The 26258-nt window shown below is 41.4% G+C and overlaps 2 protein-coding genes across 2 annotated transcripts in view; both read left to right on the top strand.

Moving 5' to 3' along the window:
• The first annotated feature begins 2991 nt into the window (after positions 1-2991).
• The window catches only part of GLB1 (galactosidase beta 1), a 41285-nt gene continuing 18018 nt past the window's right edge, over positions 2992-26258 (top strand). The window contains exons 1-10 of the mRNA XM_066193130.1: positions 2992-3070; positions 12939-13108; positions 18715-18865; positions 19166-19226; positions 19949-20043; positions 21272-21452; positions 22644-22702; positions 23592-23713; positions 23795-23835; positions 24288-24400. Of these exons, the coding sequence (XP_066049227.1) occupies positions 3017-3070; positions 12939-13108; positions 18715-18865; positions 19166-19226; positions 19949-20043; positions 21272-21452; positions 22644-22702; positions 23592-23713; positions 23795-23835; positions 24288-24400 (1047 nt within the window). The 5' untranslated portion in view covers positions 2992-3016. The remainder of the gene's footprint in view (positions 3071-12938; positions 13109-18714; positions 18866-19165; positions 19227-19948; positions 20044-21271; positions 21453-22643; positions 22703-23591; positions 23714-23794; positions 23836-24287; positions 24401-26258) is intronic.
• Positions 2997-10320, top strand: TMPPE (transmembrane protein with metallophosphoesterase domain). The gene is made up of 2 exons (XM_066193139.1): positions 2997-3070; positions 5712-10320. Exon 2 carries the CDS (start codon positions 5801-5803, stop codon positions 7115-7117), a length of 1317 nt encoding a protein of 438 aa, XP_066049236.1. The 5' UTR covers positions 2997-3070; positions 5712-5800; the 3' UTR covers positions 7118-10320.

Genomic DNA, 26258 nt, shown 5'->3' with positions numbered 1-26258 from the left:
TGACATCTGTTAAGTGAGTTTTGCTGACAACAGCAGCTTTTTTGCCCCCAAGAATGGGAACAGAAGCAGAACAGTGTGAATGTTAGTCCTCTTACCAAATTTCTGCCAAACTGGTTCCTGATTTGTATCCTCACTCAATGCCATCCACAGATAAATCCTTTCAAGCAAAATCAGAGACAAGGCTGTCAGTTCTTGCAACACCAGCATGCATTGTGAGATAACTTGTGACTTCCCTTCAGCTCATATTGATGGAAAACAAAGCATCTCTGTTTTCCTAACAAATATATTGCTTTCATGTTCATCAAGACAACTTGCAAGTCAAACACTGTTTTTCGTTTTGTTTAAAGTGAGAAAATTAAAACCAGCAGCATTTCTTCTATGTCCTCTTTTTAACTTTGGGATGCTTAAGCACAATTTGTGGATGATTTTTATAGCTCTTCATTTTTTGCAGGTACTATAGACAGAGTACTTAGCTTGATGTGTTGATCGGATGCTGGTAGGTCTTGCAGAAACAGATTTTGCAGAAACAGATTTTGCAGAAATAGAACAAAACTTGGGGTTACAGCCTCTGCTGAGCCTGACCAAGTAGTTTCCTATTTTCATGGTGAAAACTGCACCATGTTTGCAGTAAATCCATCTTTTAACATACCTATTTTTCTTTCCTTGGGTAAAAGGAGGACATTGAGCTGCCTCATTTCAAGCAGGCTGTTTGAGAAGTTCAATAACTCCTCAGATGGTCTGTTTAGGGGAGAGGCTGTGGCTGCAATTCACTGTCCTCTATGAGGACGATATTTGCAGTGGGTGAGATCAGTGCCTCTGATTGCAATTCCAGACAGGTTAGTTGCTTATGTAGATTACACACAGGGGTCCCTGGGGATTTCCATAACAAGCAAACAAAAGCGTCTTCTTGTTCCAGCATGGGTACAGTCATTAAAATTTTCCTTCTCTTCAGAAAGATGAAGAGTTAAAGCAAAAAAACAGCTTGTAAACTCCCTGACTGGCCCTGGCGATTAGAACATTCATCACAAAAATGTATCGGCCCAGGCCTGCACAGGTAAACTCTCAACAGCTGAAATAACAGTTTTGGTTGTAAGGATGGGTTGCAAACACAGAGCTTGAAGGAAAAAAAAATATTATTTACAATACCATAAGTGTAGCAGCACTTTTCCTCCACAAAAATAAAACAGGTTTAAAGTCTAGGTACTGAAAATACACAGTTCTCCAGTTTCTACCACAAAAAAAAAATATATATATACGTATTTCTGTGAACCCAATTCCTGTTTGCTGGCAAGGAATGTTCTAGCAATTCCTCTACAGAGCCATGTCACCAGCAGCTCCTTTTACAGAGCACTTAGCAAGCAGAGACAGACAAACCAGACTCCAAAGGCTGGTGTTAAACGTTCTCATACCTGTCAGGTCTTCATATTCCTGTGCTGTGTATTCTTAGTTAAATTGGGAGCGCCTGTGCCTGCTTGCCTAGTTTGGAGTATCCATTTTAGAGTAAACATTCTTTTGGCTGCATCTGTTCTCAAGGGATATAAAACCTTTACAGATCTCAGGTCCAAGTACTATTTTAGGAGAACCACTGGCTTTGTTATTCACACTGTAGGCTGGTTCACACTGTGACTTTTAACTCCTGGGTTAACTCCCTGCAGAAGAGTGCAGGACAAAGGGATAAAACGAGGCTCACCAGGGATGAGCAAAAAAATGGCACATCAAAGATTGAGAGACTGTGTGCCAGTGAGATCCTTAGTTGGCTACACAAGGCCCTGGGTGCAAAGAACTGCATTTGAAGTGCTTCTAACACAACATGAGGAACAAGCAAGAGGAGCTTGGCTCAGCCCCAGAGATGCACAGTCACTGGCATAAGTGAGCCTCCAGGTAGGGATTAAAGGACAAACAAATAAAGTGGGTGTGATTATGGGAATCTACTACAGGCCACCCAGCCAGGATGACAACACCAACAAATTAGTCTTCAAGCAACTAAGAAGTACCTGTAAATCAAGATAGTTGATAACACAGGTCCATAAGATTCCTAAAACACCTATACCTCTTGGTACAGGTTCTCCAGGAACTGACTGGGAAAGGTGCCGTCCTTGATTTGTTGCTTGTTAACAGAGACGGACTTGTGGGCAAAGTGATGATTTGTGACTTTCTTGAGTGATGATTTTCTTAGCCACAGCAACCATGAAGCAATCAAGTTTAAAATCTCTGCTGACATGATGAAAAGTGTCAGCAAAACTTCAACTCTGGATATGAAGTGAGCAAAATTCAAGCTGCTCCGGGAACTAGTTAGTGAGGTCCCCCAGGAAAATGCCTCTTTCTGCCTTTCTGCCCAGCCAAGGTGGCAGAGGCGGCTGTTCTGTCATTCCTCTGGGGATCTGGGGCAAGTCCTTGGCCTCGGGCCGGCCAGAGTGTGTGTGGTGCTGCAGATGATGGTCTGACCACTGCAGGCAAAGGCCAGAATCAGCTTTCTGTCCTGGTACCTTTGGTGTGGGAACAAACTTTTGAGATGTGCTCAGAATTGGAGTCTGTCTCTTGATTTCAGTGCAGGGCTCCTGAAAGACGATGACAGTGCTTTAACATGGGAAGGAGAGCACCTAGGCCCAGTGCTTCCTGTCAGGATGATGGGCTGCCCAGGGGAGGTAAAGGTCAGCAAGACCTTTCCATCTTGGAAACGTCTGTGTGGGAGAAATCCTGGGATGTATTCACTATCGGAGGCTGTATCCAAAAGCCTCCTGTGAGCTCCCGACACTGCACTGCAGTGCTCTACCACGGGCAGCAGCGCACCCACCCGCAGGGCCCCAGGCGCACATGACGGGCTGCCCAAGGGGGCGACCCGCGAGGCGAGGGCGGGAGGAGGCCGGGCTCGGAGGGGTGGAGCGCAGCCGCCGCGGTGCCGGTGGGGAGGGAGGAGGAGGAGGAGGAGGAGGAGGAGGAGGGATGCCCGTCCAGCGCCGGCCGTTTCCCGGCGGAGCCGTCAGCTGACGCCGCCGTTTCCTGGCTGCCGCCCGCCATGCTGCGGCTCCTGCTCCCGCTGGCCGCCCTGGCCGCGCTCCTCCGGGCGGCGGTGAGTGCCCGCCTCGCCTCCCCCTCCTCCAGGGACACCCGGGGGCAGCGGGGGGCGGCTCTGAGGGGCGCGGGGGGCCGGCGTGGCCGAGGGAGGGCTGGCAGGGGCCTCCTCCCGCCGCCGGAGGAAGCCGCTTCGCCTCGGTCCTTTCTGAAACCATGAGCGATTCGGGGCTCATGGGCGGCGCACGGGGCGCGGGTGCCGGGCTTGTGGCTGCGCCGAGGGGGAGATCCCGGAGCCGGGGCAGGGAAGGGTCCGCGCCCTTCTCCCGAGCAGGCCGGCCCGCTGGAGGTGCGGAGGGGCTGGCGGTGCCGCCCGGCCGGAGCGGGGCTGCCGGCGCCGGGACTCCATGCGCGCCCAGGAATCGTGGAGGCCTCGCTGAGCAACCCGGGGTCGTGGGGAAACCGGTACCGACACTGCTGGGAGATCCCGTGGGAAAACTTGCTCATCCTGTGGTGTGTGAGAGGAGGAAAGGGGTTTCACCTGTTCTCCATAGATTCTGTTGTAGCCTCCTTGTCTCGGGGGGACACCACAGCCTAAGGGCGAATCCTCAGGCTCCACACTTCTCGTGGTTTATGCCTCGAGTTTGAGGCAGAGTGTGACTGTTAGCTTGGTAGATGTTGTAGCTGGATGGGGCACAGGTGGTTGAAGGTGCATGAACAGTAGAACTGCAGCACGTGAGACCTTGTGGAAGGGAAGACTGGGTCACAGTTAGTGTGGCCTCTGAGGGGTGAGGTGGTGGCTGAGCCTTCCAAAATTTTGAAGGTGACAGGCAAGAGGAATGAAGAACAAACGCCCTTCAAACTTGGTAGTATTAGCACTTCTGGGGGATTTAATGGGTTAGTTTCAAACCGATAAAATACTGTAAATGTACATAGTTTCGAGAATTTGCTGCCGTGGGAGGTTGTAGAACCAGACAGTACTTAACAAATTTAAAAAATATGGATTTGCCAAATTTAAATACATCAGGATCATAAACAACATCCAGAAATGACTGTGCAAGGATTTGCCTTCTAACATCCCTAGTGCAGCGGCTTTGTCAGCTGAAGGAGTATGAGGGAGCAGACCACAGGCTGTGGCTGGGGTCCTGTCATTTCTTTAAACAGCATTTCTTACTGCTGTTGTCTTGACAGAAGATTGTACGGTGCCTGGAGGACTTATGGACTTGAATCAGTAGGGCATTTCTTGTGCCCTTATCTTCTTAGCTCTGTGTGTTTTTTGTAGAGACCTATGTGTAAAACAGCACTATTTCTTAAGAGTAGTTTAGTAACAACTGAGAGGGCTTGAGGGCAGGCACGATTTCCCTGACACAAGCAATGAGGGAAGGGGTCTTTTTGAAACTTTATCTAGTCCTCAAAGTAGATCAAAGGTTCCTGTCATCAGAGATGTGCTAATGTTCTTTTAAATTAGCTTGAGGGCATATGCAGCAGATAAGCAACCTGCCAAACTGGTGTTCGAAGACTTCTGGGCTCAGGCTCACTGCTGAGCCCTACAATGCTGCTTTTGTGCCCTAATTCTGAGATATTTTTGGCCGTAATGATTGCTTGCTTTCTCTATCTAAGTGTGGATTGAGAGACAGGAAGTGTTTTGAAAATAAGTGTGCTATTATGGGACTGTTATGTCAGACATGGTCTCTGTTGTGTGTTATGAAAGGCTATCCAAACTTCTTTCATCTATGATTAAAATAAAACAATAGGTTTGTTCTAAATAGGAATGTGCAACCTGTGAGCGTTAATAGAAACACTGTGAGTGAGCCAAATACAGAGCAAACCGGGGAATTCTGCTACCATTCAAACATAACTGATGCTTGCTTGTTTGTTTTCAGCCTGTGAGCAGACATGCATTAGATTCTGTGCTCCCCTCTAAAGGAGCAGGGTTGGTATTTTAATCCCTTTTCCACTCAGTTGCATCCTGTTAGACCACGATATACTAGAACAGGTGTTGAGTCCTGGCAAACTACATGTAATGGAAGTGAGCTGGAAGTGAGTAGTAAAACAGTGTGAGTTTCACTGAACCTACTGATTTTCAGGACTTTGAAGAAATCTGATTCACAGTGGCAGGCAAGGATATCTGCTGATCATCTGCAGTTTCTGGGACCACAGTTGCATCTTTTCCAGTGGGGATTTCACTGCTGCGGTAGCATGTGTTAGTAGAACCTCTTGCATTTGCTAAGATTGATGTAGGGTGATGCCTGCTTTTCAGATGGAGCCAACTGCTTGGCAAGAGGAACAGAAATTATGTACTAAGTTAATATCAGAAGCAACTTAGTCCCAGAACATGTATGGGATTTACAAATGCTATAATGGTCGTTCCCTGGACTCACTGCATGCCTGTTGTGATGTGTTGCTATCTACTGTTAGGAAATCTTGATGAGAAAAAAGCACTTAAAAGAAAAGGGTGTATGGGGGAGAAATGATTGAGGGAGGCAGACAGGGAGCTCGGAAGGAGACTTCCAGCAAGCAGTCTTTTCTGTTGTCTGATTTACTCTACTTCGGGACATCTCCTTTGTGTCTTTATGACAGTGATTCTGCATGACCCAGCATCTTGTGAAGTATGTAGAGTAACAGTCCTTTGTTGCAGTCTGGGAAAAAGGGAATGTGTGTAATATTTTAAAGTGGCTCATACTGGTTCCTGGTTGCAGGCTTTGTTGACCCAAGGCACCCGTTCATAACCACTTTATTGACTACTGGAGACTTCTGCAGAACAGGAGGGAACAGTCAGGAAGCCAAGATGATCTCCTTCAAGCAACTGCCCATTGAAGCAAAGGCTATAGTGGCTGCAGCAGTGGTGTTCTTCTCCATGATGCTATCACGGAGTTACCTGGCGGAAAAACTCGATTTCAGGACACGGCACTGGCTTCTAAGACTGCAAATGGCACTGTTTATTAATTCACTCATGTTGGTGGGCTCTCTTCATGTTTGGAGAAGCACAGTCACCACGTTCACCAGGTCTTCAGCTGCCAGCTCCTTCTGTTTCATGCTGTGGAAAGTAGCTGTGTTCGTGTTTCTAGCTTTGGCTCATTCAAGCTTCTTTACATTGCTATTTCTTGTTGCAGAAGAGCCCTATTTCTTTTCCCTAGCTGCCTACACTTGCTTGGGGGCCTATATTATTCTCATCTTTTTCCTCTTCACTCTAGGCTCTGTCGAGCAGGCTTACAAGTTCTTGGCTGGGAGAGCTGCTAAGGCAGGCACTGGCAGCAAGAGCAGAACAGCACTGAAACCAGTTCTGGCAGTGTTGCTGACTGTTGTGCTGACTGTTGTTGGGCTGTTAAATGCTTCCCAGCCTCCTACTGTGAATTCAGTGGAGATTCCAGTCCACAAGCTGCCCTCAACGATGAATAACCTGAAAGTGGTGTTGCTTTCAGATATCCACCTGGGGCCTACAGTTGGGAAGACTAAGCTTGCCATGATTGTGAGAATGGTTAAGGCTTTAAAACCAGATATCACCGTGATTGTTGGGGACCTATCTGATGCTGAGGCAAAAATCATACGACCTGCTGTTGAACCTCTTGGAGAACTTGATTCTCCTTTGGGGACTTACTTTGTCACAGGAAACCATGAGTACTACACCTCAGATGTTAGCAACTGGTTCGAGCTGTTAAAATCATTTAACATTCAGCCGTTGCATAACGAGAATGTGAAGATTGTTTCACCAAAGAGCACTTCTGACTGGTTCTGCCTGGCTGGAGTGGATGATATTGAAGCAGATGTGTTGCGCTATTCGGGACACGGCATGGATTTGAAAAAAGCTCTCAGAGGTTGTAGCAGTGAGCATGCAATAGTGCTCTTAGCTCATCAGCCAATTGCTGCAAAGTGGGCCCTTCAGGAGAGACCAGACATAAATTTAATTCTCTCTGGCCATACTCACGGAGGGCAGATTTTCCCTCTAAATGCCGGAGCTTATCTTCTGAATCCATTCTTCGTTGGCTTGTACCAAGTTGGGCAGAGTACCTTCGTCTATGTCAGCCCGGGGACGATGTACTATGGAATACCCATGAGGTTGGGCAGCAGAGCTGAAATAACAGAGATTATTCTACGTTCTCCTTGAGGAGTTTTCCATTTGACAGACTTCTGGGGTTTTTTTGGGTTTTTTTTGGCCAGTATTTTGGCTCTTCTACTATGAAAGCAGATTCTTTTTCAGGGAAGCCAGAGAAGATATGTTGGGCTGAACTTCAGCAGGTTCTGTTAAGTTTGAGCAGAAAACACTAACTGTATCTTGGGCCTGTGAAACAAATTTGGGACATGTTAAATTACTGAAGAAATTAGGTCTTTGAGTTCATTATTGTTGAGGTTCTGCATTTAAAGATAACACTGATGTCATGGAGATAATGTGTGTCCTGTGGATGTTTAGCAATACCTGTGTCCTGCAGCTACTTCCTGATGGATACCACTGTTTGGTATCAATCAGGCAGCTGCAGGATCAAATCTCAGGCAGGTGAAGTTCTGAGCTTGTGCAGTGAAGTCACTTATGCATGTTTCGCAGAAAGGCCTGCAAGAATGTGCACTAGGTGTGTAAACTCTAGGAGGCTTATGCTAGAGCTGTTATGGGAAAGAAATAGTTTAATAGTTTAGGAGTTCCTTTTAATTGAGTCTAGATATCTTTATCCTGCTGTCTGCAGCATGCACCAGGGCTTCCAGTCTGTGCTTCTGACTAGTACTATAAGTTGCCAGGCATCAGTTCTGAAATTCAGTTTTGTCCAGTTAAAAAGTTGGTGAGACTGACACCAAAAGGTGAAAGTAGCTGTCTCTCTCAGGCATTTTCCCCAGAATAGCTGGGCATCCAGTAGTGGCATACTGAAAATAGCTCTAATAAAAACAAATGAGAAAAATTCCAAAATTAACTCCTGTTGCTGTCTGAGCATACAGTACCTCCTTATATAAAGCACTAATTCCAAAGTTTAAATACTCAGTGTCTTTTGTCTTCATTCTGTATTTTTATTTCTGCCTAATTTTTCCTCCATGATTTTTCTCTTGCAAGAACAAGTAGATGCTATTTGAAAACAATGCAAATAATTTAATGCTTGAAATTTGTTAAAGGCTTTAGTGTTTAAGTTAATTATGTCCTCTTTAAATGAGACTAAACTCTGCAGCAGGTGACTTTTCCAAAGAGCATTTGCATGTCACTGTCCTGGTTGTCTGATGGGCAAATAGCAGAGTGACTGCTACAGCATAATGAGGGATGGAGGATTTCTTCCCATCTTTCGTAAAAGGGCTTATCGTAAATTAACATAATTATGGCAAATTTGAGGTATTAGAGAATAATTGATACGTACATTCTTGTTTCTATATCTTTGTGTTCACGTAAGGAAGCCAGGTTGTAAAATAACGTGTGACTTCTGTCCAGGCTGATGAAACGCTTCTGTACATCTTCTCTCTCCTCTCCTCTCCTCTCCCACCTCATTGTTGCTGTGTGAAACATCACAAACAATTGGAGTCTGGGAATCCCGCCTCTGTAGTCTGCAGCTGTAGCTACAGGGTTTCCCTTGCTCTGCCTTCTTGCCCATCAGTGCCCGTGTTCCTCTCAGGCAGACCCGCAGCATGGGGCAAAAGGAGGGTTCTTATCCAGGAAACTGGGGATGGAAGACCAGAGCCGTGCTGTTCAGTCTTTTCCTGCCTTCCTGTGTGATCCTGAGCCAGACAACCATAAACACTTGGTTTTGTTCTTCAGTTTCGGTTCTCCTTTTGAAGGAGATTATGGGGGTGTGTTTGACAAGTGAGTTTTCAAAGTACCATAGTCTTTGTTAATTTGAGGGGTTTTGTAAGTTAAATTTTGAGGTTCAACTTCATCCACTCCAGACACTTCCCGGGCAGAGTTTCTAATTCCTATGCTGGTTTTGTATCCTGCTCCTCTGTACAAACATCTGACATTTTTACTCAGGAATGATGAGAAATACTGTAAATGTGTCACAAAAGTTAGTGGAATTGTTGAAGTCAGTCCTCTCAGTCTGAAAACTGAGTATCTTACCAGCCATGCTTTCTGCTTGCCAGATTAGATAATTTCAATTTCCCAACACTTATAATTTTGTAAACTTTTTTTTAAGGATTGTTTTATAATATTTGCTTAAGTATCCTAAAGTTTCCATGTGTATTCAACACTGCCTGCTGTCCATGTGGGATCCATCTGAGGCTTTTTGCAGTTGGTGACATAGTGTCAGATGGTCTTATGAGGAGGGAATTTTGATAGCCTGTAACCCTCTGGTTACTTGTCAGCATCCCTTCAGTTAAGAGCTGTGCTCTGGGTTTAGTGGTGTGGAGTATTTTCGCCTGGCCAGTAGTCCAGGAGGATTTTTACACTTGTGGCACTGATTGTTCTTACCATGTTAATAAGGCTAATTGTTAAGCCAGTTTCCTCAGCAGGAGGCATTTGTGGGACTGATTTTAGATTGTGCCAGTTTCTCAGTGAGTTGCCAGTATTCCTTACTCTTTTTTTTGTGCCCTTTTTATTTCTCTCTTCATTCTGATCAAGTGTGTGCAAAAACGTAGCTGAAGGGGTCCTTCCATCCCAGAATTTCTTCATTACTTTGTATGTGCCTCTCTTGGAAGATAATTATGTACCCTTTCAGAAGCAGATATGCATCCTTTTAGGCGTGGTCATATTGTCATTTCATAAATTTATTGAGTTCTCCTGATGTAATTTAGTTCTTGCCCATTTTTTTTTTTTGTATCTCTCCCTCTGAAAGGTTGTTTGCTTGGGGATTACATCTTACTTAAAATGTTTTCTTTCTGTGCCAAAAGACTTCAAAGCCTTCTCTTTATTTTGGTTTTTAATTATGAATGGAAAGTATCCTAGATCAGCTTTCTGTTTGATAAAAGCAATGAACCCTTTCTATAATCTCTCTAATCAGCAATCTCTAACTGTCCTTCAAGGTTCTTTCTATACTTTTTCCAGTCTGATTTGAATGTGCACAATGCAGACCTGTGTTCAGTATTTCAGACGAAGAAAAATTGCTGTGCTGCTTGTTTTGTAATTTTTAATTTTTTTTTGTAAATTTTATGTGTGTGTGTAATGTATTTAATCTGGAGAATTTAACTAAATGAATATATATTTTATCCTGTAAAAGGCCACTTAACTGGGGGCTGAGGAGGAGGTAATTAATGTCAGAATTAATAGCAGAATATAATAATATTGTCACTTTGTGAAAATTATATTTATTGTATAATTACTATAGAATTGATTGGAAAATATGTAAATTGTGGTATAACAAATGCGTTAAATGTTGGAAATAAATAAAACTTTATTCTTATAATCAAGCACAAGGCCTCTCATGACCTTTTATTTTGCACCAGTATGCATTGTAGCAGTTTGTGCTGAATAGTTCTTACACACTCATTCTATTTACTAACAAAAAGCTACCAACAATAAACCTGCCTAGTTTTGGGAACTCTTACACCCCCACCGCTAAATGAGGCATGGTGGAAAGTGAGAAAGGCCACTATTACATTTTCCTAAAGCCTACTAGGAGAAGGTGGTCCAGACAGCAGGGGTGAGGATGTAATGCAGAGAAAAGGACCACTGAAAGGGCAGAGAAAGGTTACTAAGAGAATTTTTTTGCAGGAACAGAAGAAAATTAGTGATTTGTGGTTCTCACTTTTGGTACTTAAGCTTTGACTTCGAGAAAGAGGTGTTCTGTGATTGGGCCGAGAGAGGCTAAAAATCTTCAGAGATGTAGAATTTGTAGCCACATTTGTTTGCCTTCTAAATAAGAAAAACCCCTCTGTTTTGTAGGTTTGGAGAATGAGAGATTTTTGCCACTGATAAACAGTTCCGTGTGTTGAAGATGGGAAAAAAATCTTATGTCAAGGGACATGCACATTTTAAAGTGTTGAAATAGCATTAAGGTTACAAAAATAAACTCTTACTAGATTTAAGCAAGGACAAATTCTTTAGTTCTTCTCTTTTCCATGTAAGTATGGTCTGAGGATGTAAGGTGCAACGTTGTATCATTCATTGCCTGTAAAGGTCTGAATTTTCAGCTGGGCACTGATAGGATTTGGAATGAAGGAACTGACACCCCAAACAGTGCTGTTAGTGTGTGTTGCTTACCAAACGAGTAGACTCACTACCCCATCTTCTAGGGAGACCAAGTGGGAATAAATTCCCTGCATATTCACAATGGTGAGTATACAGTATTGGCAGAGCCAGACATAAGTTCATGAGGACAACACTCTTGTTTTTGTTGCAAGCCCTGGATCAGCCACTGACAATGAAGTAATGCTGAGGAATTGATTATGAAGGAAGTCTGTTTACGATGAATGATGAATGAGGTGAATTTGGAGTATTCTGGTGGCTTCCTCCCTCTCCTCACCCACGTAGTAACACACTGTCAGAAAGTGTATGTGTTAGGAAGGTGATTTACAGCTATGGTCACAGCTTTAAAAACCTGACTTCTAAATGGTAACTGGTTGAATGATATCCACTTTCATAACTAATACCTCCTTCTAATTGTTGTAAGATAGACATGGTGTCTGTCCCTGAGGGCATGTAAACATTTTTTTCAACATTCATTGTCTCAACAGTTCTCTGCCATGAATGGAACAAGGATCTTTTCCATAGACCTCTTGATGTGGTTAGTCTGAGTGAGGGGGCTAAAACCCTCTTACAGGGGGACACCACAGCAATTTATTTTGCCTCTCCTTATTTCCAGGGATAATGGCCTTTTAATGTGTAAGGTGCTTCTATCCATAGTGATGCCTTTTTATGGTTTCTTTTCTGTGTTGTGTTTGGTTTCTGAGTTCCATTTGGTCATGATCATTTTGGAGCACTCAGTTCTGCATTAGTACTGTGACTTGTCACAGTGCCCTAGAGTAAAAACGTTTGAAGAATGTGAAACATCTGCTTGGTGTCTGTAAGGGTGAATAGTTTCCTTCACGGGTACACACTGAACAATTCCATCCTAGTGCAGCATGCCCAGCCATCAAGATACAGGCTATAAATGAAAGATCAGGAAAAAGTCACATATGTTTAAATTGAACAGGAAGTAAGCAGCTGTATGTACCTGTGCATCCTCTGCAGCAGTAGTTTGCTTGAGGTCTAAGAGCCTGGAGTTACTACAGCATCATAATTTCCTGTGGAGCATCTCAACCTTTCAGTTACATTTGTTGCAGAGCAGTTGGTTTGTATTTCTGAATTCTGTGTGGTCCTGATTTTGGAGAGGCCTGACCTGCCCATATCTTTGTTAAATCAAGATTTATTTATCTTAATGAAGTTAAGTAACCTTAAGAATGGCTCCAGGTTTGTGGAAACAGAGCATAAAAAGCCTCTGCTGTGCAGCACTTGGCAGCCCCTTGCTTTTCCTGTTTCCCTGCCAGCTCCTTGCTGTATCCTCTCATATCTGTTGTTACATGTCCGTCACACAATTTCACTTGTTCACTGTTGGCAGAATGCTTTCAATTGCTATGTGTGTCTAGGACATTTTCCACAATGTTTTTTAGGTTTTCTGTAAAATAATGCCTTTGTTGCAGATGAAACATGCTGTTGTCTTCCTCCTTGGAGTTTGTAGTCTTGAAATGATTGTAGAGTGTTATCTCAGTTGCTCTGTTTAATGACAGTCTAGGGATAGGCATATTGGCTTAGCAATTTCGTCCTCCATTTTTCAGGAGGGAGTGTGTTTTCTTTGAACTGTATCTGCTAGTTTCCTTGTTCTTTTATCCTGTGATATGTTGCACTGGCTCCCTTTTGCTGATTTGTTGTGCTGAGGCTCAGGTGGGCTGTAGATAGCTAGAGGAAAGTCATTCACATCTCTTGTTTTAGGACCATTGTATCTTCTATTGTAGACAACCCACAGATGTTGTGTAGCCTGTTCTCTGTGTCTTTCAAGGCAGAAAAAAAATTACACTGTGTATTTTTTTTTGTTTGTTTTTGTGTACAGAACATGCCCGAGAGGAGTTTTGGGATTGATTATGATTCCAACTGCTTTGTGAAGGATGGAAAACCTTTCCGTTACATCTCCGGCAGCATTCACTACTCGCGGGTGCCCTCGTATTACTGGAAAGATCGCCTGTTGAAGATGAAGATGGCAGGGCTTGATGCCATTCAAACGTGAGTAGCTGTTGGCTTGCCACGTGATTTGTGGTCCTGGGAGCTGTATGAGAAGTCATTAGGAGGAATGCTGCCATTGTTACTTGTTTATTGTTTTTCTAGTAATAGGTGAGGAAGCTCTGGAGAAGGGAAGGGTGATACAGGATGACCTTTAACCACATAAATGGGGGCAGCTGGGCAGGTGGTAACCAGCAGTCTGTTTCCCTGATGATAGGCACACCTCTTGCTTCACAGCCCAGGGTGCAAATGTGAGCTGAAATAAATTGTTGGACTGTGAACTTTGGCAACTGAGGAACAATTGTGCATGCTCTGCCTCTGCCAGGAACATTGTACTTCCTGGTCAAAAGGCAGACTAGATGAGAAACTGTATTTACAACCTGTTAATACAGCCTGGGTTGGTATCACCCAGAAGCCTTGTAAATGTTGGTGAAGACTACAGTAACATTTAAAAGCTATTTCAAGCTGTTTCACTGGGGGCATTTAAATTTCGATAAATGGATGGGGAACTAGGTGTACTTCTTAAAAAAAAAAAAAATTTAAACAGCTTTCAGTTTTGTGTGTGTTTTCAAAACCCTTGGTCCATTTTTCTTGTCTTTTGTACCTGGGTGTGTATTTAATTCAACAGATGAGGTGCAGATTAAAAAAAAAAAAGTCAGCTTACTCTTATTTTTGCCATAGCTTCCTTGACGAGGGAAGTGGTGGAGATGGGTAAGGCACAGTCTTTTCAGACATGGTTGCAATTCCCAAACAGGTTTGTTTTCTTTTCTTAAGTCATTGCAAGACTTAGAGCTTCTCTTTGAAACCACCTGCTTTTTGTGCTATAAAATGCAGGTTCTGACAGAGCCTGTAGGCTCAGTGGGAGTGTTATACAACCTCTCCTTTCTCACCCTTGAAATCTGTACTGTTGTTAGACCTGCAAGTTGCGTGGTTGCTTTGTGCACTTGGGGATGAGACTAGTCAGAGTTAGTATGTGAAGAACAGACAGCAGGGAAAGAAAAAACAGTTGAATTTTTCCAAATTTAGGGTTCTCTATCTTTTTGTATATCTTAAGACTCTTCCCTGTGTTGGGATGATGCAGTCGCTCTCTGGTGAGTGTTTTTTTTTGTGGTTGTTTTTGTTGTTTTCTATTAAAGAATCAAGTTCTGTCTTTGCTCACATTAATAAGAGCAATGGGATTAAGTAACACACTTGCTCAGGACTGGGTTGCTGGATTTGCCCAAGTAAGTACTTTTTGCTGAAATAAGAGTAATTTAAAGTGGACCTGAAAATTATACCTTTTGGTCTCTGGCTTGAAGGTTCAGGCAGTGGCTTTGTCCAGGCAGTGGCTCTGTGACTCCTATGATCCATAGTGTCTCATACTTCCCTTATGTCACTGATTAATTTTCCTCCTCCTCCCAGCACCCATGTGTTTTCAGTGCCCTTTGTTCATTTCCAGCTTTTTCAAACAGTCCTTTTTTTTTTTTTTTTTAAATTTCCTTTTCATGTCTCTGCTGCATCACTGGAATTTTGAGATAGGAATATTTTTTTTCCGTTCCCCTCATCACCATTACTCAATGGCAAAATTGCTGCAGGGCTGGTTTGGATTTTTTCTTGTTGTTTTGTCCTTCTTCATTTGTGATCTCCCACTAACAAGGTGGATTTTTTCCTTTTTTCTTTTCTGCTTTTTTCCCTTGTTGAGATCTCTTACTCTGCTTTACTGTTTTGCATTAGTGTTTTTCTGCTGTGCAGGAATGAGTGAAGATTTGTTTTGCTGGTGCCAACTGATCTCTGTTGCTCTTGGGAGAGCCCAACTGTGTCTGTTTTGGCACAAAAGCTGCTGTGCAGCTGGCAAGTGGTTATGACACTTGTGGCTTTAGGTGTTGTTGCTGGATCACATCATGACAGCTTTGTTAGTGTCCTTTTTCTTTTCTAAAAGCAGATTGAGATTCTTTGACTTTCTCTCCCATTTTTGTTCACCTCTGGATTTTTTCTGCCATGGTGAAAGATAAATCTAATAGTGGACTTTAGAAGCAGAAAATGCTCCTGTACCTTGCATTTTCGACAAGAACCAAATCCACATGTCTTTCCGTTTGACACTAATCACTCTCTCTCCTGATGCTAAGAAAGCACGTCACAAATCAAAACCCCATCTTGTTTTTCTTTGAAGTTTGCCAATAATTGAGTCTTACTGCTCTTGATTACTTGAGATAAAGCTATAAATATTATCCCAAAGAAATCTGCTGTGATTTTGTGTGATTTTGGTAAAAAAAAATGGAAATTGGTCTATGTGTTTGGGTTTTTGTTTTCCCTTCTGTATATTCTTTCCTGGATCAGTAATACTGCTAACAAGAGGCAGAGATAGAAATTGTGTGCAGTCATTCTGGAATGAATGGGCAGCAGCACTGCGAGACTTTCTGGCAGAATGTGGTAGTTGGACTCCCAATCTTGAGGCCATCTCTGAAGACTGTGATTTTGCTGCTTGGGTTTTTTTTACGTAAGACAGGGAACAGTCCTGCTATAATTTGAAATATGGGAGCCTTCCTTGTTCTTATCAAGGCGTTCCCAGTGAGGTTTACCACTTCAAGGGAAACAGGATCCTTATATTATGGGATTGTGCTTGTAAATTCCTTGTGGACAAAGCCAACCAGACATGTTCTCCTTCCTGTTCTTTTTTCCAAAAGGCTCTCTATGCCTTGATGCATCATTCAGCTCATGACTGAGGCAGCAGCTCCTCCTGGACTCTGGAACAGGTGAAGTCGGTACATGAATATAACGCTCTGCACCTGGTAGTATCTTAAGCAATAACAGAACATGAGAAAACAGATGACAGTAAGCTTGATCTTATATTAAAGCCTAAGACATCAAGGCCTACCCCTTCTAAAGAGCAGGTTGAAATTTAATGTTGTGGTTGGTGTGACATTCCAAAAGGTGGTGCAGGAGGATGCTGAGGAGCTCACTCCCACCTCAGCAGATGTGTCTGGTCGCACAGGTAACTGTCCTTGTTTTCAGTTTCTGAACTATGTCTGCCAGCTGGAGATGGGTGCTGGCTGACAAAGGCATCTGGAAAGCACAGAAAATTTGGGGGTTTGTTTTGCATGGAGCAGATAAAAAATTAGCCACTAGATGGGGCTGAATATATACACAGGATTTACTGAGCAGTGGAGGCACTCCTAGTTACCTGCAGTTACCTTTAAGGCTCATAGAAAGTTAAGGAATGTTGAGCATTTTATTTGTTTTACTCTATTTGTTGACTAATGAACAGAGAGGTGTAAACCTGTACTAAATCCTTCCATGAAGGAACTGCTGTTTAGAACATAAAATATTTAAATTATATAATATTTAAACACAAATACTGTTTCTAAAGACTCATATATGAGTAATTCAACTAGCATGCTCATTTATGAAAGTAGTACCATTTATTTATTTTACACCAATAAAAAAATCCCACACTCTTATTACAGAGGGAATTATCTTGTACACTAAGTAAGTTGAAGTGTGATTTTTTTTGCCTATTGATAAGCTCTGAAATAGGAGAGGAAAGCTGTGACTTCTAAAGAAAGGAAGATTATGGCATGAAGCTTAGAAACTGTGTGTAAATGGAATGTAAACTCAAATACAGAAGAAATGCCATATTTCAAATTTGAAAAAGGATGAGAGTTTCCCTTATAAATTCATTACTCTTGTAGCTAAAGCAGTACAGGATTAACAACTGACTGTAAATTTTGACAATGGTATGTGACAATTATACTCACTAAAGATAACAATATCAAAGTAAAATGATTTCATTTGAGACCATCACTAGCTGTAGAAAATACATTGGGGCATTAAAGTGTCTTAGTAACAATTTTTAGACCAGTATTTAAAATAAGTTTTTATCATGATTCATTATATAAAAACGGTTTCAAATAAGGGGGTTTTTTTTATTCTTCTTCCCTTTTTCTCCGCTAGAATCTGTTTTTTTTTTCCAGTGTTGAGGTTAAGCATGTGACATAAATGGAAACTGTTTCTGGAAGAATTTTTTGATCTTTTTCCGTCTTGAGCATGAGGGAGCTGAAGAAACCCTTTCATCCTCACCTCAGACAGTATTAAGTGTAATTAAACCTTAAGACATGTTTCTGAACAAGTTCATTAAACTCTTCAATGAGTGTATTTTCACATGGTTCATATATTCATTAAATGCACATGTAGTTTGTTTTACAAGTGATTTAATTGTGCTTCAGAAACAATTAGATCAGCTTGACACAGAAATAAAATATATCATGTAGAGGGAAAAATCTGCATTTTGATACCTGAGTGCATTGCTTTGACTCCATCCTCGTGCACAAATTTGGAGCTTTATCTTTTCAAACAGTGGTTTAAAATCTTGGCATTTGAGTTGCTATAATATTCACAAAGGTTGAAAGATTATAATTTTTGTATTTGATATTCATGTGTATGTCTGTCTGTGTATGGCCATTTTAGTACTCATGAGAGGGTTCCTGTTTTTCTTCCTTATTGAAAGCATTATTTTAGGGACTTCCTTTCCCTCTTGAGTAGTTCTTACAAAATTAAATGTGGAACACACAAACAATAAACCCAGGCACTAAGAAAAGTGTTGCCTGAGAGGATCTTTGCTTGACTGGACAGAGTTTTGTGAATTTTAGAAATTTTTGAAGAATGAGTTTTTGCATTCCCTTGAATCCTTGCTCAGGTTGTACTCATCTCTAATTTTAGTCTGTTTGTGCTAGACTGCCACTTAGTACCATGGCAAACAAAATACTTACAGTTGTCAAGCAGGGATCATCAGCTACAGCATTACTCATGGTATTTGGTAGATTACTGTTTCTTTGTTGTCTTGCAACCAAGTGTACTTCTTTTTATTTTATTTCTGTGAGATGTTCTGTGCTGAGGTTGTGGTCTCCTAAGTTCTGGACGTAGGACAGAGGTGTTCTTTCAAATGGTGATCTGCTTGTTTTGTACTTTATTACTCAGTTGAAATTAAGTCTTACTTTGTCCAAGCTCTTGGGCACCTTAACATCTCTCAACTTAATTGTTCTTTCAGTGGTGATTTTCCAGAACTTGCATTTTTCCTGGTCAATGAAAACTTTCAGAACCTAGATGCAATGCCATTTGAGGCTTAGGTGTTTTTCAAGTTCTTTGCAGTGACAGCAGCACAGACCTGTCAGCCTGGTTGGTGTTCCCTGTGCAAGCTGGGTGATCCATTCATGAAGGATCATGTGCTGTTTTGGGCAAGCTCGTTCTTGGCCTCCTCTTTCCTGAGTGGTTTACCACATCATTCTCCTCATCAACCTCCCACCACTCTGCAGCTGCCAGCTGCCTTGCCAGCTTCAAAACTGTTTATTTAATTTTGGAACAGACATCATGGTTTCAAAACGGCACTACCAGAACCTTTTCTTGCTCTGATAGGGACTCCTGCAGACATAACCGTAATTTCAGTATTAATTTTAATGCCTTCTGCCATATGAAATACCTGACAGAAGAAGGGCCCTGGAGTTACTCCTGTCTTTTACTGATCTGAAGGATCAGCAGCATTACTGATCTCTGGGGCATGTAGTACAAATAGTTGTTGTTCAGAATTCTGCTTTAGTTTCAGTTTCCTAATGGAAGGTGATTTTCTCTCCTAATAGGTATGTCCCATGGAACTACCACGAACCCCGGATGGGCACGTATGACTTTTTTGGTGGCAAAGATCTAGAGTATTTCCTGCAGCTTGCCAATGACACTGGATTACTTGTTATCCTGAGAGCTGGACCTTACATCTGTGCAGAATGGGACATGGTATACAACCTTTTGTAACAGCTCACTTTTAGGGTAAATCTAGTGCAAATGTTTCTTAAAGCAGACAAACTTAACTTGGTTTATCCTTAGACAAGAGTCTTGGTTTAGTGTATTAAAATCCGTGTGTCCTAAGTGACTTCTTACAATACAAACTTACTCTGTATTTGTTTATTTCATTAGGAATTACTACTTTCTTGTAGAAAATCAGTTTTCATGTCTCAGTATATGTCTTGATAAAAGGCTAAATTCTTCTTAGGTTTTCGAAAAATGTCACTGAAGTGTTTCCCTTTCTTTTCCCAGGGAGGTCTTCCTGCTTGGCTATTGGAAAAGAAATCTATTGTTCTCAGATCTTCTGATTCAGGTAGAGTTTTTCGTGTGAGTAAAATCTTCAATACTTCTAGTTGGAAGTGTGCATTCAAAGAGTGTGTAGAACAATCAAAGTAGGGGAGAAAGTTTCTGAAGTATTGTCAAGTTGGTGCCAAGAGGGGAATCATTGTCACCATTGAGGAAAAAACAAGGTAGCTTCAGCTTTGAGGGTTTTGGGTTTGCCACAGCTACTTATAATGGGGGTCCTCCTTGGCTGGTCAGTGTGCAATTCAGGATGAGTTACAGCATTCTCATGCGCTCCTGTTAATGGACCAGACATGGAAGAATAAGATGAGACAGGACATAAATGTGTTTATTGAAGTGCATTTAGAAGATGAGTATATAGATGTCATATCCAAAATCAGTTCTGCTGATTGTGGTTAAATTAACTATTTAAAAAATAGTACATAGGTCAACAGTCTAATTTGTCTTCCTGTTGATATGTATTAGGACAACCTGTGAGACATAATGAAGTCCCTTTGATAATTTTCCAAGTTCCTCAGTATTTAAGTGTTTTATTTTTTAGTAAACTGTACTGGAACCATTTATGAACAAGTAGAAGAGCACATTTGTTCAAGTATAAGAGCAATCTGTTCTTAAATGCTGTTCATAATTTACATAATTGGAACACTACATAAAGATAACACATATGTAATTTAAAACAAAAGTAGAAAAAGGCAGAAAAGTTGTGAAACATTTATACTTTGTGTATCACAGATTACCTGGAAGCAGTAGAGAGATGGATGGGTGTCCTTTTGCCAAAGATGAGGCCTTACCTCTATCAAAATGGAGGTCCAATCATCATGGTCCAGGTAACTTTCTGAAAATCAGATGAACCCAAGCAGCACGAATGCTTATACTGCTCTTGCAGACACTCCCAAGATACCCATCTTGGGTGGTGGTGTCACAGATAGTTCTTAAGTTTCAGGTAGGTGCAAGATTCTGATGAAATACCTTATCCCAAAGAACTGAATCCACTGTTTCTAGAGCTCAGAGAGTGCTCATCTGCTCTGTCGAAGTTGTTTCCCACAGCCGTGTAAAGCAATAGAGGGGACTTGTGTAGCTTTTTAGATCTGAGGTTTGTGGCAATTCTCACATAAAGCCAAAATACATTACGGTTGCCTAAAACAATCTGACAGGAAAAAGGGGAATAAAAATACCCGTAGATAGAATCAAAAGCAGTATGGAGTAAGCTTAATTTAGCACCTAACCAAAGCTGTAACTGTTTCAGGACACAATTTTGGATGTTCATGGTGGGTAGCTTCTGTCATAAACTCCTTCTAGATGTGTGGGAGTGATTGTTCTATACGTACTTGATCATAACAAAGCTTTATTTCAATTTCTTTAAACTCTCTGACTTCCACAGGATGGGATAAGAGACCCTTCTTATAATATGCCCAAGATAATTTTGTTGAACTGTGTGTTTTGTCTGTTGAGCAGAAGCACTGGGCAAAATTATTCTTTGAAGAAATAAGATGCTTATAACAGGATTTTCAGAAATAACCTTCAGGATCAGAACCTATTGGATCTGTAGCTGAAAAGTTCATCTCCTTGGAAAAGGGGCAAGACGTGTACCTCTCAGTAGTAGCAGAGCTGTTCTCCCTGAAGTCCTTTTGAGTCCATTGCAGGGCTTTGTGGTTCATGTGAGCCCTTTGTAGCTGTCTCTGTTCTGAATGTCCAGTTTTGTTGCAGTTTTGATCATTTCACAGCCTGTTCTATGGTTTTATTGGTCTGCTCAGGAGGTGGGTTATACATCTCAAATTTTAATAGAGACTGTATTATGATCACTGTAGCTAAGTAGATACTTTGGGGGAGACAGAATTTTGCAGGAACATGTCTTAGCTCTGCACAGTGATGGCTCCACTGTAAAATACAGGCGAGAAGAATGAGTCTCATCTCCTACTCCTCAGATCTGGACTTAAAATGACATTTTCAACATTACTGTCAAAGGAAGAAGAGGGTTGGACTTGTGCTTTCTGTTTTGTTATCAGATGCAGACTGAATTGGCTGTGGCTTTACTGACTTGCTTTTAATCTGCAGGTAGAAAACGAGTATGGAAGCTACTTTGCCTGCGACTACAACTACCTGCGTTTCCTTCTGAAGCTCTTTCGCCTGCATCTTGGGGATGAGGTGGTGCTCTTCACAACTGATGGTGCAAGCCAGTTTCACTTGAAATGTGGGGCTCTCCAGGGTCTTTATGCAACAGTGGACTTTGCTCCAGGTTGGAGACTGCTGTTTGAAACCAGAAATTCAGAGTTCTGTGTGCTTGTGGTAGGACAAACTGACTTGACTGCTTGCCAAACCTGCCTGCTTTGTCTAGATGGGGTAACAGGCATTTATGTGTATTTGATGTGCCCTTAAACATACAAGAATCACCCATGAGCACCCAGTTAGAAAGTCATAATCACTTCCTTGCATCTTGAAATCATGAATGACCAATTTACACTACTCATAGCACATATCTCCTGAAAATTAGCAATAATAGTTGGCATTGATTCCTTGTATTTTTTTAAATTTTTTTTTGCTGTTGGGGCTTTTAAATGTCCTCTTCTGTCCTGGAATCCAGCCATCCAAATACGTTTCTTTCTAAGCCAGAGGTTGTTAGAAAAAAAAAAATACTGTTGAAAATTATCATTAGAAATGTGCGCACTTCTACAATTTGCTATGATATAGGCCTGAAGCAAATTGATGGCTAAGCATCAATAGTGTGATCAGAGAGTACCCTCTTGATAGGAGAGTAGGGATTTAAATGTTTGTATACTGCATGGACTTGACAAAAAGGCTTAAGGCACAAGAAACAATCTCCAAGACAGATACTTTCTTTTTTTTTTATTGTGCAGCCTCTTCTGTGTGTTATTCTCTCTACAGCCAAACACATGTGCTTAGCAGGCATCTGTTTTCTTGCAAGTTAAATGAAATTGTGAACGTCTTCGTGTGTATCCTTTATTCAATGGTGAGCCACTCACCAAAGTTGTTATTTCCAGCTACTGTGGCTTGAGCCAGTAGGAGTGATCAAGAGTGAAACACCTCTTTAGAGATTGCCTGTTCTTCCCCGTAGCCTTGGTAACGTAACCCCAGACTTAGACTTTCCAGTGATCAGTAGCAATTCTGACACATCTCAGACTTCTTTGTGCCAGGATGTCATTTCTGAGAAAAGCTGGGTTTTCAAAAGATATGTCTTAAAAGCAAAGACATGTCAACAAGCATGCATATGTGCATGTATATATTTAAAATAAGTTTTGCAAGTTAAAAGCATTGATTCCTGTGTTTGCTGGAGTAGCTTTCTACCAAAACACTTTCTTGTCATGATTTTTGCTAGGCTAGAAGGAAGATAAGACACCAATTTCAGTAAAATGACGGACCCAGAAAGTCATGGATGTAGCAACTCAATTTTATTTCTTTCTGTTTATAGGTGGCAATGTCACAGCAGCATTCTTAGCTCAAAGGAGCAGTGAACCTAAGGGCCCTTTGGTATGTGTTTTCACTTAAACTTTTTGCATCATTTCTAATCTTGAAGTTGTTAATCAGAGAGGGGTTGACAACAGTGCATTGAACAGTTTTAGAGACCTGTTGATGAAGACATAATTTCCAAGTCAGAAAAAGTGACTAGAGGAGCTTCTCTGTATGTTTGTCAAATTAAGTGCTGCTCTGCAAATGCTATTTTAGTCTCAAAAAGTATTGATTTTGTTTCAGTAGTTTTCCTTGCTAAGACAAATGTTTACAAAGCAGCGGAAACACTAAGGATGGTTAGATGAGTTAGTGAGATATGTGTGTAGGTAGAAGTAAAAAGCAAAATTAAAAGGGCAGATTAGAAGTTGCTTCCTGTTTTTAGCTACCCTAGAGGTTTTACACAAGCTATAGTGGGATGTGAGAATGCTGGAAGCCATTTTGACAAAGGGAGAGGGTCCATTGAGGGTACGAGATTATCTCTTTGCTAAGGAGTTGTTTAGAAAGCAATTTGAAATATTTCTAATTACATCCAGTTTGTGTATGCTATTCTGCAGAGAATATGTTGAGTCCATCATTTATTTGAATGCCAATCACCTGAAACACATCTTTCTGATAGATCTTGTTGACAGATTCCCATGAAATCCATAGTTTTGATGCTTAGGCAGTTGTTTTCAAAGTGTCCCTATAAAATTATTGAAACAATCCTTTAATTCCTTTGACCTGTATTCTACTGAAAAGGACTGATTTAATATGTACTTTGCTGTATTTATAGTAGTTTAAAAATGGCTCAAATTAGTCAAGGTGCCTTTTTGTCCTTCCCTCTTACTGTTAAGAATCTTAATTCACATTGCATTCTGTTCTTGTTCCCTCTTCATGTTTTCCCTTCCTCTTTTGCCCTTCCTCCTTTCAGGTTAATTCTGAGTTTTATACTGGATGGTTGGATCACTGGGGGCACCGTCATTCTGTTGTGCCCGCAGAAACTATAGCTAAAACACTTAATGAAATCCTGGCACATGGTGCTAACGTTAACCTGTAAGTGTGTGTTCAGTAGAGCTTAATTTTGGGGGGATTTCTTTTCCCAGTTCAGCAAAACCTGATTTTTTTTCTTTTTAGGTACATGTTTATAGGTGGGACTAACTTTGCCTATTGGAATGGTAAGAAATTATTAAAATTATACTAGTGGTGGAGGGGAACTGTTTATGAATTAGGTAGTAATGTATTTTGTGAAAGAATAAGTTCTGCCTTCTTGCACATGGCGAAAGACATGACTGCACTAGCTGTTCTTTGTTTATTGCCGACGTGTTTTAGTAAACTCACATGGTACTTGTCTTTGCTAAGGCTACTTCTGCTTCACTCGGTGCTGTGAAACAACTGAAACACAGATAAATGCATTTCTCTTTAGATTATTTCACAGAGTGGTGTAATCTCACAAGGACATTGTCCTCCATCAGGAGCAGTTTTTATGCCAGATCCCAAACATCAAGGCCTACACTGAATCTAAAAATGTAGCAGAGTCTGGCTGTAATTGGAAAGAATTCTGAAAGGTGATCCCTTTGGAAAAAAACCCACTGTTTGTATTGCTTATTCTTTTTTCCTCCTCTCATAGGTGCTAATATGCCTTATATGCCTCAGCCCACTAGTTATGACTATGATGCTCCCCTGAGCGAGGCGGGAGATCTGACAGAAAAGTATTTTACCTTGAGAAAAGTCATTGGTATGGTGAGTGTCTCCAGGACATTTCCAGAATGGTTCTTTGAAACGTCCCCGGTGTACTCCAAACTCTCTTGTTCTTGTGTTAGAGTAAATTACTCAATTTACTGTTTTCTACAGTTGAGGGAAGTGAAATGGAACAAGACAATTAGGCCAACCTAACAGCTTCTTGTTACAAAAAGCAAAAGATCTTGCACCTTTCTAGCTATTCTTTCTGTTCCAGTGGCTTCCTCCTTCCTTTTAGAGGAGAGGATGCTGGTGTAGGTTTGACACTGACATGGTTCAGCTCTCCTTTTTTTGCTATAGTTGTTTTCTCTGGAGGTCAGTAAGGTGAATCAGCGCACTCAGCTGGATGAGAGCCAGAGCTGCCACAAGGGGAGCAGAGGGAGGTGGGAAGGGTTTGACTGGGTGTAGAGATGGGAGGAGGAGGAGGGTACATAGCCTTTTCCTTGCAGCATCAGCCAGCTTTTCAGTCAGCTTAGGCTCATGACCTGCTGTCAGCCCGATGTGTGCTGCAGCTTAGTGCTTTGGCCGTCAATCCCAAACTTTACGTTGAGGTTTTGGGTCTCTCTGAGAAAGACCAGGCTTACTCAAAAGAACACATGTTGGTTTTGTGTTTTCACAAACTGCAGCTTGTGGGTGGGACCAGCTTTGCCTTGCTGTAAAAGTGCACAGTGTCTCCACAAACTGGAGATTGAAGTAAAACATAGAACCTGTGTTTGGGTTTTTGAATAGCGTTGCATTGGAGGCTGTTAAGATGAGGCTTAAAAAGAGGTTCCATGTGAATCCCAAGGCTCAGGCTTGTAGTTGCTATCCTGTTGCATACCAGCAACATTCCTATTCACTAGAAGACATTTTTATCCTGAGAGTAGATCTCCCAAAAGTGTACTACACTTTCTCTAGGGTTAAGAATGCCTTTATCTCTGTAACACTGTGGAAGGCCTGCTGTGGATTTTTTTTTCTTCAATTTCACCATTATCCCTAAGCCTGATGGGATAAATGGATGGGATAATTTTGATGGCCTTTCCAAGGGGAGTTTCCTGTCTTGATACAACTTTTCTCACCAGAGAAATCCACAGACTTCCTGGTTTTGAGTTGTTTTCTTCAAGGTGCAAGACCCTCTCTGAGATGTAAGTAGTTATTCTAGTGCAGTGAGAGAGCCTTGATAAGATGTGAAATGTTTGTTATTAACCTCAGGTGTATTGGGTCATTTTTTGGTGTGGTTGTTTTGTTTCTTACTTTGCACATCCATAGATTTTCAGTGAAGTTTTCTTATCACTGCTGTGGATTCTAAATCTGTAACAATTGATCTACTCAGCTACAGTTTGAGGTGAAGCTGATGAAAGAAAATAAAGTTGCCTGTAACATATGACTCTGTTCAACATGTTAGCTGTGCTACAAGGATAGCATTAAAGTCTTCCTTTACAGTTTCCATTAGTTAAAAAATGTAATGAAAAATTTCAGTCTACAGTTTCTTTCAACTGATGACAGCATTCTCTTAATTTTTACTATTTGGGCTGAAATTTCCTGCTTTTGTGTTCTCCTCTTGGGTGAATACAACTTTTGTTTTCTTTAAATCTGGATATCTTGATTGTTTTCCAATACAAAGGAGAAGAAATTAACTTCTTACTAGTAATGTAAATCCGGCTTTCATCCATCCATAATTGACACTTGACAGGATAGCACTGGGAATTATACTGCTGTGGTCTGTTAAAAACAAAGCACAAACCCCCCAGATAAAAACCCTTTCAACCCCTAATCAAATTTATTAAAAAAACAAAACAAAACAAAAACCTGACTAGGTAAGCACTCCAAAGTCACCAAATTTGCAGATGGAGACACTCCTCACAAGGGTGCTCTTCTGTGC

Source organism: Chamaea fasciata, unplaced genomic scaffold (genome assembly GCF_029207755.1).
Source record: "Chamaea fasciata isolate MVZ Bird 193981 ecotype frontalis unplaced genomic scaffold, bChaFas1.0.hap1 SCAF_1, whole genome shotgun sequence".
In the NCBI taxonomy this organism is placed as follows: domain Eukaryota; kingdom Metazoa; phylum Chordata; class Aves; order Passeriformes; family Sylviidae; genus Chamaea; species Chamaea fasciata.
The sequence above is the reverse complement of the archived record's forward strand: the minus strand, read 5'-3'. Positions and strand labels throughout refer to the sequence as shown.

Bases quoted from the DNA above. Each gene is read 5' to 3' on its own strand.
- TMPPE (XM_066193139.1), top strand. From the start codon at position 5,801: ATGATCTCCTTCAAGCAACTGCCCATTGAAGCAAAGGCTATAGTGGCT.